This window comes from Rhinatrema bivittatum, chromosome 4 (genome assembly GCF_901001135.1).
Source record: "Rhinatrema bivittatum chromosome 4, aRhiBiv1.1, whole genome shotgun sequence".
Taxonomy (NCBI): Eukaryota; Metazoa; Chordata; class Amphibia; order Gymnophiona; family Rhinatrematidae; genus Rhinatrema; species Rhinatrema bivittatum.
Window position 1 is genome coordinate 133,221,955 of NC_042618.1, and position 12,569 is coordinate 133,234,523.

The 12,569-nt window shown below is 42.5% G+C and overlaps 1 protein-coding gene across 6 annotated transcripts in view; it reads right to left on the reverse strand.

Moving 5' to 3' along the window:
- The window catches only part of MPP5 (membrane palmitoylated protein 5), a 246,730-nt gene that overhangs the window by 6,807 nt on the left and 227,354 nt on the right, over positions 1-12,569 (reverse strand). For all 6 annotated transcript variants that reach the window (XM_029598872.1, XM_029598870.1, XM_029598868.1 and 3 more), the window contains 3 exons: positions 8,950-9,117; positions 8,136-8,338; positions 7,501-7,611 (listed from right to left, as the gene is read on the reverse strand). In XM_029598872.1, coding sequence (XP_029454732.1) covers positions 7,501-7,611; positions 8,136-8,338; positions 8,950-9,117 — 482 coding nt within the window. The remainder of the gene's footprint in view (positions 1-7,500; positions 7,612-8,135; positions 8,339-8,949; positions 9,118-12,569) is intronic.

Below are 12,569 nucleotides of genomic sequence, written 5' to 3' on the forward strand. Positions count from 1 at the left end.
TTAATATTTTTGTTTTTGTTTATGCTGTTCATAAGGTCTCCACTTTTTCTGATACCTGTTATTGAATCTAGTTTTATTTAGGGTTCATGTTAGGCTGTGATGTTTCAGAGATGAAGGTGGGAGAAAACAGTGCGGATGAGATCAATTAGTTTTTGTAATAGGATATGTTAAGGTGACTAAGTAATGGTGTTCATCATGTCTTATGATGGAGTCCTCAGGCGGTTTAATCAGTGGTCGTTCTATCCACCATCTCTTCACTTCAGTAGGTCAATTGCTTTCCTCAGTATTCATTCCACCTCGTTTCTACTGTTTAGTTGCTCTTTCCTCTCTTTTCTCACCTCAGGGCTAAATTGTTCACTCTTACCTTTTCTCACTCGGCAGTTTCATTTGCACTTTCCTCACTCTATTCAACTCAGGGCTCAATTGTTCTCTTTTTTTTCTTTTCACTACAACAGATCAATTGCCTCTCTCCTCCCTCTTCTCACCTCAGGGCTCAAATTTCTCTTTTTCCTCTTCTCCACTTCAGCAGTTCAATGCTCTTTGTTTCTTCTCACCTCACCTCTGCAGTTTAAATGCTCTGACCTACCTCTTCTTACCTTGGAGCTTAGTTGCTCTAGTCTCACTTTTCTTACTTCGGCAAGTCTCTCCTCTTCTTACTTAGGCAAGTCAGTTGCTCTCACCTGTTATTTCTCACCTCTCCACAGTAGTTTTATGCTCTCTCCTTTCTCCATGGCAGCTTAATTGTTCTCTACCCCTATTTCACACATCAGAGCTTGCTACTCTCTTCACACTACTATGGCAGTTCAGTTGTTCAGCTCCCCTCTCTCTCCACAGCGGTGACTCTCTCTCCTCTTTTCTCTCACCACAGCAGCAGCTTGGCTAGTTGTTCTCCCAGACACCAAAGGTACACTATTCAGAATTAGCCGTCTCCTCTTGCACGAGGCACTCCAGGTAGGCGAGATGGTGGGTGGTCCCTAGCAGTGCACCGCTCCTCAGGGGGAAGCAGCTGCAGCAGTCAGGCAGGCAATTGGGGAGGCTGCAACTCTTGTGAGAGGCATCGGGCAGGCAGGCGAGAAGACCACAACACTCAGAAATGAGGTTTGGACGGGCAGGCGGCAAGGCCGTACCCCCATCACTCTTCAGGGGGAGAAGGTCAAGGTAGACTGGTGATGTAGAATGGTCAGGTCAGGCAGACCGGCAGAAAGGCTACGAAAGATGAGAGCGAGGTCGGGTAAGCAGGCAGGAGGGAAGGCCTCCAATATTGGGTATTCTTTCACAGCTGGCTCTATTGTGATATCCAACTCTGCCATGGCCTGGGAAAGAACTGAGGGAAGTTCTTCTCTCCTAAGCAATCTGATGATTCATGGATCATTCCTCTCTGCTGGGGGAATTTCACCCTCTTTTAGGGGCTCTCCTTGACTGCTGAGCTCTTCCAGAACCCTCCGCTACAGACTCAGCCCTGAATCCAAGAAATCCCATCCAGAACTTCTTTGATAAAGGATGGCCTAAAATACCCGATTCCTGAGTCTAATTTTGAAATTAACCTTTCCCATGGGGTCCCTTGCCTTTGGCAAAATGCACCATGCATTAAAAGAACAAAGGGGGTGGAGGAGGCCTGAGGCAGGCAATCAATCAAATCCCTTTTGGCCTAGGCTTATTTTTCCCCCTGAGACCTGCTAGCATTCCCCTCTACCGGAAAGAGATTTGGAGGTTCTTCAAAAGACTGCTCAAAGCTGCTACTTCCCAGGTTAGACAAAATGGGGTCGATCTTAAAAGGAGTGCGTGCGCGGTTCCCGGCACATGCACATGGACATGCCGACTGTATAACATGCGTGTGTGCGTGCATGTGCGGGTAACGCGCATGGGGGGGGACGGGACACAAATTTTACCTAAATACGCGCAGCAACTCAATTGGGCCTCCCCCTGTTCCCTTCCAGTCCATTCCAATTAAGGAGCGGACTGGGAGGGAACTTCCTTAACCCCCTGCCTAACCTTCCTTCCCCTCCGACTCCTAACACCTACCTAGCTACCCCAATTTTTTAAAATTTTTCTACTTACTGCTCCTCTGGAGCAGAAGCAAGTTATGCATGTTGGCTGGCTGCCGGTCTGCACTTCCCCAGGACAGCGTGCAATGGTGCTGTCCCAGCCCCCCCCCCCCCCCCCGGAGAGGCCTGGCACTGTACGTGTAAGCGGGTTAAGTGCGTGGCCAGGCCGTTTTAAAATGCGTGTGGTGCGTGCAAGGCCCCAGCCACATGCATAATTCTGCATTTACGCACGCAAGCCTTTGAAAATTCGGGCAAAAGGTTGCTGCCATCATTTTTATAGAGACTTCAGTTCCCAAGGGATATTTAAAACAGAACATGTATGCCATCTTTAAATGTCATCTATATACACTGTTCCTAATAGACACTACTAAGTTTATTTTATTTAACTATATTTATAGCTGCACATCCAGATGAGCTCAGTGGGACAAAACTCCCGACATATTCCAAGCAGAAGGGGACTCTCTTGTGGCCACCAGAGACCTAAACGAGGCACTATGCAAACAATTCTGACAGACCCCAGCTGTGGCAGAGCTCTCATGGTGGCCTCCACACAAGGAGCAGTGTTTCCCACACTCCACAATAATGGACAAGAAAGCCCGCAGTAAAATTAAAAGCAAACTGCTGCGGTTTACTGCTCTTCTCCCCGCCAGATAAGATTTAAATTGTAACTGGAGGCTTTGTTTCCTTTGAGCCAGTAGACCTTGATTTGTTTTTTTTTTTTTTTTTTTTACTTTTCTTAAACTAACTTTATAAAATAAATCATAGATAACACCTCCCTGAAAAAAAACTTGTCTGTAGCAAATCCCTTGAATGAGTAATCCTTCATCCCTTGCAGAAACAAGATAACCAGGCAGGAGAGGAAAGGAAGGGAAAGAGGGAACCAACTCAACTGGCTGTCAAAAAATCCCTTACTCATATGGACCAAGACAGAAAAGAGTCACCAATCCCCTCCTGCTTGTTCGTACTCCACCAGTAAACTCACCCAAAGGACAAAATGTACTGTGAGCAATTTGTCTTCAAACATCTAGGCTGCAGGATTCAGTACCTTTGATATCTGCTGGAGACAGAGAAATACTGAAGTGCTGCAGGCTTCACAATGCCCTTAAGGGGTGATGTCAGCAAATCGGATTCTTCTCTGTCTCCACCTGCTGGCAAGGTTGTTAAATCCATGCATTCTGGTCTGGGGAGATATTTATTTAGATTTTTATGTTTTGCTTGTTGGCACTTCAAAGTGTACACCAAAGCGGATTACATTCAGGTACTATAGGTATTTCCTTATTCCCACAGGGTTTACAATCTAATTTTGTACTTGAGGCAATGGGGGGGTAAAGTGACTTGCCCAAGGTCACAGGGAGCGACAGTGGGATTTGTACACTGGTTTCCTTGGATCTTAGCCTGCTGCTGTAACCACTAGGCTATTCTTTGCTATAAAACATATTTATCTGAAGCATTGGAATCTGCTTTCTAGGATTCCCTCCAGAAGTCGCTTCTAACTTCCAGCAGCATTTGATACTGCAGCCCAACATTCTAGGCTGAGATGAGGGTCCTGTGATAAAACATGATAGCAAACCAAGCCACATAACCTACATCTCTCAGATCATCCCACATAACATTGTATGAGTGGATTTCTGTAGTGAAATGCTCATTGCTAAAAAACACACATGTTAAGGAACAGGCAATTGTTTAACTCTGCTTAATTTCTTTGGTACTGTGTTTAAGGAGTGGTAATCACTGATGGTTCTTAAAGGCCACAAACATGTTGGGTTTTCAGGAAATCCCTAATAAATACACATAAGATAGCTTTACATGCAGGTTCCTCAACAGTATGGCAAATCCCTTTCATGCATATTCATTAGGGATATCTTGAAAACCTGATTTGTTTTTGGGAGAACTAGAGATGAATACCACTGATTTAAGGTGGTGAGTTTCAGCAGCTGTGATCTTGAAGAGGATACTCCAGGTGACTTGCTAGCAGCCCATCCCAATTTACTTACATCAATCCCTCTCTTGAGGATCACCAAAGCTGTGATAGTGGTTTGGTTCTTCTCTAGACACAAACTTTTGCAAAATGATCTTTCAGAAATATATGGCTTTCAAGGAGGACCACTAACAGCTTACCTTGCCACGTTATTGGCCACATGGGGGAACCACTTTCCCTTGTGGTGGGCAGATAAAACATTTACGTATTTAGGAATTCTAATTTCCTTGGATTTCTCCACTCTTTATGACCTGAACTTTTAAAAAAAATACTGGATGCCTCAGGGGATAAGTTATGAGCATGGCACGATTTGCCACTCTCGCTGGGAGGGCGCATTAACATCTTAAGATGGTTCTTTTCCCCAAATGGCTTTACGTTTTTCAGCACCTCACAATGCAGTTGAGAATTAAAGGATAAGAAGCGTTTGGATTCACTTTTAAGATTTTTCTTTGGTGGGGTAAGAAGTCCAGAATACCCTTAGAATGGGTAAAGCGGAAGTGGCCCCAGGGGATATTGGACTCCTGGATCCAGAATCTTATAATCATGCCAGCCTGTTGAGAATTGTTAGGGATTGGCTGACTGATAAATCGTGCTATGTGAACATCCAGGGGAAAAAAACCCAAACCTTGGGGGCACCCTTGGACCTACGTTATTTAATACAGGCAAGGCGGGCTCAACTTCCCAAATATCTCTCACAAAAAGCTTTAATTATATCCATACGGTGGGCTTGGGCTCACTGTCGCAGTTGTTAGGTACTGACCTGCATCATTCCCCCTTTTTGCCAATTCAGGGGAATTTAGAGTTTAAATCAGGGTTGGATTCGGTTGGGTTTCGCTAGTTTCAGGATAAGAGACTCACGCTTTTATCTCATGTGCTGGATGCGGAGGGTCATTTACTTTCTTTTGCAGAGTTGAAAGAGTGTTTTGGGTTATATGACAACCCTTTTTTTTCTTATTTCCAACTACAGCATTATATTCGGATGCTGCCCTCTTCAGCTTTAAAATCCTCAATAATGAATAAATTTGAGGATTTCTTTCTTTTTTGATGATGTTAAGCGATTATCTTTATCTAAAATTCATAAGGCGCTTTTGCACCTTGAGGTGGAAGACATTTGGCCCATCTCAGCGGCTCGATGGAATAAGGAGGGGGGTGTTTCAGGTACAACCACTTGTCCTGCAGCATTATTTTAAACATTTATCTGAGATATCTGTTAATAATTATTATCGAGAAATGCAATACAAGCTTATCCAATGAGCCTATGTGACGCAACACTTCGCCTTCAAAGCCAAATTGCTCAATACAAATATTTGTATAAAATGCAATCAATATGTTAGCCATGTCTCATGCTTTCTGGGATTGTTCCTTAATTCAGAGATTTTGGGGAAAGATGGTATCCTACTTGGAACGTTTGATGGATGTATCCATTCTGGTAACCCCACAGGTCTTGCTTTTTGATAGTTTTCCAGCATTGTCAGTTCAGGGAACTGGGAACCGTATGTTGGTGCAGAAAGCCAGTGCAGTGGGGAAAAATGTATTTTATTATATTGGAGGGATACTGAGGCCCCTTCTTTTTGGCAGTAGAGGAATCTTTTCATAAAATGATGCATTTGGATAATTTTTCATCCCGTCACTCCTTCATAAGCCAGATGTATTTTATGTCAACATGGGAACCTTACATTCATTCTCTCTCTCATAGATCAAGTAGCCTAGTATTAAATGGGAAGTTTATTAAGTTTGGGTTAATTTGATATGAATGAGGCTAGGTCCTCTTGGGCGGGCAGGGGGAGGGGGGAGGGAACTAAGGTATTGTTATTTTTCCTTCTTGTTTTTTGTAACTTGCTTTTTGGGATGTCATCTGTATTGCTTGGTATGCCTAAGAGTCCCAGGTGTGCAGAGGGTTTTGTCCTTGTATCTTTAAAAGTGTTGAACAATAAAATAAGAGCAAATTGCACAATGAAGCACAACACACTGAGCTGCCTTAGGACACAAAGCTGCAGTGTACACATACAGATCTGCCAGATACTCTGGGTTAAAAAAAGCTGACTAATTCTACTTTCCAAACTGCACAATGCGCACAAACACATACAAACTGTCCTTAATTCTGATATCTGGCACAGAGACCGAAACAAGACCAAACACAGTGAACCACAGAGGTGTGAAATACTGGTAACAAATACATATAGATCCACTGTAAACTTATTTGTGTTGTATTGGGAATACCATATATTTGAATTTCATCAAGATAAGTATTTTCATATTTACAATGTAATTTTAATTGCAATGAAAAATATATAAAAAAGATGATTTTATGGAAACTGATGATTACAAAGTAAAAACCACTGAAAAACATACAAATTAATGATAGTTATATATGAAGGTCTCATACTATTTACTGTTAAATGTATATTTATAGCAAATCAGAGTTTGCAGACACCATACTCCAGACCTATATGTTTGGATGTTACATTGATTATACAGTATACGTGTATCGACTCCTTTATGCATTTATATTGTACACTCAACCCATTTGCACATCTATAGTGATTTAGGATGTATTTAGAATGCTGTAGCCTTACATTGATTTAAGTTATAAACTATGCAGAGGAATAGTTGAATGTGGCAGAATAACACAAATAAATACTCTTTTCAATTCCTGTGTCTCCTGCCTGCTGAATATCTCAGGAAGGCCACAAAACACGTTTGTGCTGCTTCCTTACTCCCAGCCTGGAATTTGATGCTGTCATGACTCCTCCAGGCTGCACACTGCAGCCTTTGTTCAGCAGAATACATTTGTATTTTCTATTACAGCTCTGACTCTCAAATTAATCAGCTGTGTAGTCACTGGAAAGGTTCTGGTAAAATGTACAATAGAGAATCTCTCTGTTTAGAGAAAGAACAGAAAATGACAAGCCTGCATCCTTCCGCCACTGGTAAAATGTGTTTTTGGTTTAAAAAAAAAAAAAAACCCCAGAATGCTGATGAAAAATAAGGAAGTTTACTGAAAAATCCCTCTTTTGTACATTCTACTTTTGACCCTGAATTTTCACTAAGGCAAAACTAATGATGAGACCCGGAGGCTGACTACAACTTGATCGAGTCTAAATTTATTTCATTTTATTTTTTTAATAGTCCATGCTCTGTACTATGATTTTGCATCCATTAAATGTGCTGGAGCTTGGTTCTATATATAAACTGCTACATAGTATTTTCTGTCATTCCCCAGTCACACTTATCTTGCTCCACTGGGGTAACATTTAACTTTCAAGATTTGTCTTAGCACAATGAATTCCCCTGAGAAAATAAAATGCTGACAGGACACAGATCTCATCTCTTACTTAACAGTAGAGAAGACCATAGTGGACCTATTTTATGTTAGATAAATGTATTCCCAAGATCAACATAAAAACAGAAAGCTCCACTTTGGAAAGTCTTGATGTAGGAGTTTCTCATGGAAAAAGATTCTGTACTTATGATTACCTTTGGGTTTTTACCCTCTTTGGCCAATAATGCACGCAATCTTTCTTGAGAAGGGGGTGCAATGAAGATAATAAATGGTTTTAAGTCTGAATTACGCAGAATCTTCAGAGACTGTGAAGAGAACACAGACATATATATATATTTTTTTTTTACAAAATAAATCAGCAAACACAAAAACAAACCACAGTGGAATAAGCTGTGTTAGGAGCACAAAACACTAATGTTCAGGCTAGCTATTGTATTCCTTCCTTATTCCTGCTTCTCTCAATGATACCCCTTGTGACCATGGGTAAAAGTCACTTTTCTCCTGTTGCCTCAGGTACGCCATGTAGATTGCCAACTCTTCGGGGCATGAACTTTTAGCGCCTGACCTCAAAATACTGTAAAAGCCACCTTGAGCATTCCTTGAAAAGGTGAGCTAAAAATCCAAATCCCCCTCTCTATCTTAGTACTAGTTTCAACAAACGGACAAGTCAAGCCTTTTCTTATCAGTTAGGGGTTTTATGCGGTTGTAAAGTCAAAACTGTATTTGGTAGATTTTAACTTTTTGGTTGCCTTGTGCAGTTCAAACCTGATTATTTCCATCATGTAAAGAGGGATAACTGCAACCATAACTTTTTATGCTTTTGTCTTACCTGTGTATGGAGATTTAAGAGGCAGATCTTGCCAGCATTAATGATTTGCCGCACAGAATCTGTGCTGGTTCCATACAAGTTCTTTTCAAATTCTCCATGCTCAATGAACTTCCCTGCAGCTATGTCTGCCTCAAACGCCTGACGTGAAACAAAGTGGTAATCTCTGCCAGCTACTTCACTGTCTCGTCTGCTCCGAGTCGTACCTTAAACATAAACCACAACGAACTGTCTCAACCTGTGGTGCCAATTTCTACAGCAACATTAGAAAATTGTCTCTCGATTTATCAGTATGCAGAAATTTACATTTAAAAGAGGGGCTAAAGAAAATGTGACAGGTTCAATAGTTTCACTGTACAAGATACTATCCAAGGCACTGGCATTAGCCATGATATTCTGTAATTTCAGACAGCTAGCAAGCACCATAACAAGCATGTAGAAAAAAAGAGTGTTGATAAAATTAATCTTAGCTTTAATTTAATTTTAAAATATATTCATTTATTTTATAACAGAAAGACTATGTGCAATCTATGTCCTTGGGTTTTACACATTATGCATACTAGGTGCATATAAAAGCATTCATCCTGTGGACACTTGTTCATCAACAAAATTATGTGTCTGCTGTATACTGTGGACAGCACTAATGTACATCAGAAGCTGGATGCCAGCCAGCACACTGGAAACCCTGCAAGGAGATCCGTGTGCATGTAAACCTGTAATCACTGCGTGTTTCTGGATAGTTCTGCGTGAGGATTATGTCTGAGCTGAAAAATGCATCTCAAGCACACAAGCATGGAAAGAGATACTGTCCACTTACGAGGAACTGCAGATGCAAAGCGATCCGCTTCGTTATTCAGCAGCCTCTGCCGCAGCTCATTCTGACCACAGTTTTGGGGTCCAATCAGAACAATTGGTCTTTTCCTATTTGCTGGCTGATGATAAAGTGACATCTCTTCATAGGTCAAAATCTCTTCGTTGTCATAATCTTACAGAAGAAAGCAGATTATTACCAATCCTGTGCAAAATTTACAGCAAGGGACAAAACAAAGCTCTCTTATGCTAAGGGAGGTAATTATTTAATATCATGCATATATTAGCTACAAATATGTGTAAACCATTCTGATGGCGAAACCGAATGACAGTATACAAAACACGACAAATAAGAAAATATAATCAATTTTTAAAGCAGATTTGAATGTAAAGGTCTGCTTTGAAAATTATCCCAGCAAAACTACACACATACAATTATACCTATTTGGTGTGCGTAGTTTTGCCAAAACAATTTTTGCGCATACTTTATAAAATCAAAATATATGTGCATAAATCCCAACCCTGCCCAGACCACAGCCCCCGGAATGCCTCTCCCCCATGACCATACAGCATTTATACTGACAATCTAGATAAAAGTTTAGAGTGTGCTGGGGAGGAGCCGATGAGAATCAATGACTCAGGAAGGTGCGGGAGGGAGGTTCTGGAGGCTAAATCAGGCTCTTAAGTAGAAATTGAAATCCAGAACCTCTGAAAGGAAGATACCGAATGTTCTACCACTGCATGCAACACAAGATCAATACTGACCTCAGAGGGACAGACTTTAAAAGATGGATGCTGACATATATGTTCCAGCGAAGAAACACTGTCTCAGCAGAAAGAACAAGAACTTTGACTAGAATAATAAAGCTACCCAGCTCATCAGAAGAGTTTGTTAACTATAAGCTCCTTTCTAAATAAAAAAGTAAGCAGCCCTAGGACAGCCAGAGCAGAAACTCAAAAACAACTTAAACCCCCTGAGCAGAAAACACAGTCTGTCCAAGGACAGTTCATCGGATGTGAGCAGTGACGCTCCCCTCCCTACCCCAATGGAAGAGGGGGGAGCATCTGAAAGGAAAAAAATTGCTGACATGGCAAGACAGTGAGAGTCAAGACGTGACTGGATACAGTCCAGAGTCACCATGTGGCAGAAGCAGTGATTCCTCCCCTTGGAAAAGGGGGAGGTCAGCGATCTGAAATTCAGAGTTGACATCACTTGACCAGTGTATGAATATGCACAAAGGTTTTTGCATATTCATCAGCTGACTGTTATAACAAAGGGCAAGAAAGAAAAAAAGGAAGACCTGACAATGTGAAGACATCAACCCTGCCCCTCTCTGTGTCAAGGAGATAGAGGACCAGGAGTGTCCGGGGAAACTGGAGAGAGGAAAGCCCTGCCTGATATCTAGCCACCTGCCACGAAGCCAAAGACGGCCCCAGAGCTGAGAGACGCCCCCTCAGCCCAGGCAGTACCAGGACCAAGGAAGCAAGCCCTTTCCCTCGAGACAGTCCCCGAGATCTCCAGCCAGAGGCAGCCCCAGAGCTGAGGGACACCTCCTCAGCCCAGGCAGTACCAGGACCAAGGAAGCAAGCTCTTTCCCTCGAGACAGTCCCCGAGATCTCCAGCCAGAAGCAGCCCCAGAGCTGGGAGACACCTCCTCAGCCCAGGCAGTACCAGGACCAAGGAAGCAAGCTCTTTCCCTCGAGACAGTCCCCGAGATCTCCAGCCAGAAGCAGCCCCAGAGCTGGGAGACACCTCCTCAGCCCAGGCAGTACCAGGACCAAGGAAGCAAGCTCTTTCCCTCGAGACGGCCCCCAAGATCTCCAGCCAGTGTCTGTTCTAGAAGCTGGGTGGGGCTAGCTAAGGTTTATGGCACATTTCTCAATCAACTAATGATGCAGATCTTTATTTACTATAAACCAATGCTAAGCAGCAAGGACTTTAGAGACATGTACTGTATTTTTTTTCTGAATGCTAATCTTGCAAAGTGACAAATAAAAGTCTAATTCTGTGGATAAAACTCGTGCTATTTTCTGAACTATTTGGATTGCGTAGGTAGAGTAGCTAGTAGGGAGAGCTGTCTGTAGCACTGTCAGCCCCAATAGGTATGGGGGAGGGAGAAACGAGATGCACAGTAGCAGATAAGTTTCCGAATCCCTAATATCATGTACACCTCCATGGTTGCATTCTCAGAAATGCTTTCCATTCCACAGGAAGGACCCTACAGGCAGGCTAAGCTCCACAGTCTCAAAGCATGGATGGGCTTTTAGATTTGTTAGGCACTGGGGAACATTCTGGGGAATGGGGAGCCTATTCCGATGGGATAGGCTCTACCCCAACCAGCGTGGAACCAGGCTGCTGGCACTAACCTTTAAAAAGGAGATAGAGCAGCTTTTAAACTAGATGAGGGGGAAAATGTGAAAGTAGCACAGGGAGGTCAGCGGGGCTGCGGTGGAGCCAATCCCAGAGCAGACTGAAGCCTATGTGTCTTTGTGTGAGCCTGTGTGTCACAAAAAGGCTTTCACAGGCATGCATAGTGTGTGTGTGAGGGAGAAAGAGCTTGTGTATATGAGAGACAGGGAGTGTGTGTGAGAGCACAGGCATGCATATGAGTGAGGGAGAATGTGAGGTAATGAATGTGTTGGTGTGTGTGTTTGAGAGAGATAAACTTTATGTGGCTCTACCTTCCCCAATCCACGACAATGTCAGGATAACTAGAAATCAAAATAACCCAGGTATGGAGAGGAGATTTTCTTTAATCCTTATTAGTTTTAATTATTGGGTGTAATCTGATGTTGCTGCTGTTTGAATTTTGTTTTCTTGGGAAATATTAGAACATTTTTTAAATTATTGGATGCTTTGTTCATCAAATGTTTTGAAATATTTTATTGGTGTTTGGGAAATATTAGAATAAGTTTATGCATGTTTTTTAAATAATTGGATATCTGTCGGCTTTTTTTTGACATTTATTCTCTTTATTAGTATGGTTTTAATTTATGAATGTTTTAACAACATAGTATATTACATAGAAATGATGGCAGAAGGGACCAAAATGGTCCATCCAGTCTGCCCAGCAAGCCTCCCATGTAGTATCCACCACAGCATGCAGATTACCCCATGTTTCTCTTAAGGGAAGCAACTGCTGCTCTGTACAGTTATCCCTCAGCCTTATGATAACCATAAAAATTTCCTGCTAGCAACATTTTTACTGGGTGATGAGCCTTCCTGAAAAAAATCAGACAGTGCTGTTTCACGTACTTTACTTATGGACTTGGCTGTAGAAGCAGTCCTGAGTTTCCCCCCCCCCCCCCCCCCCCTTGTCTGCACATTAGTTCTCCAGATCGCAAAAGTCGGATCCCTCGTTGGTTGCTGTCTGAATCCAATTCCCCTTCCCCCCTTGCCGTAGAAGCAGAGAGCAATGATGGAGTTGCATCAACAGAATCAAGGCTTATTGGTTTAGGGTAGTTACCGCCACACTAGCAAGTTACCCCCATGCTTATCAGTTCCCCAGACCGTAAAAGTCAGGGGCCCTCACTGGTTGTTGCCTGAATTCAATTCCCCCTTTCCCCCTGCCATTAAAGCAGAGACCAATGATAGAGCTGCAAGGAATGATAATTGCCTGATGTGTT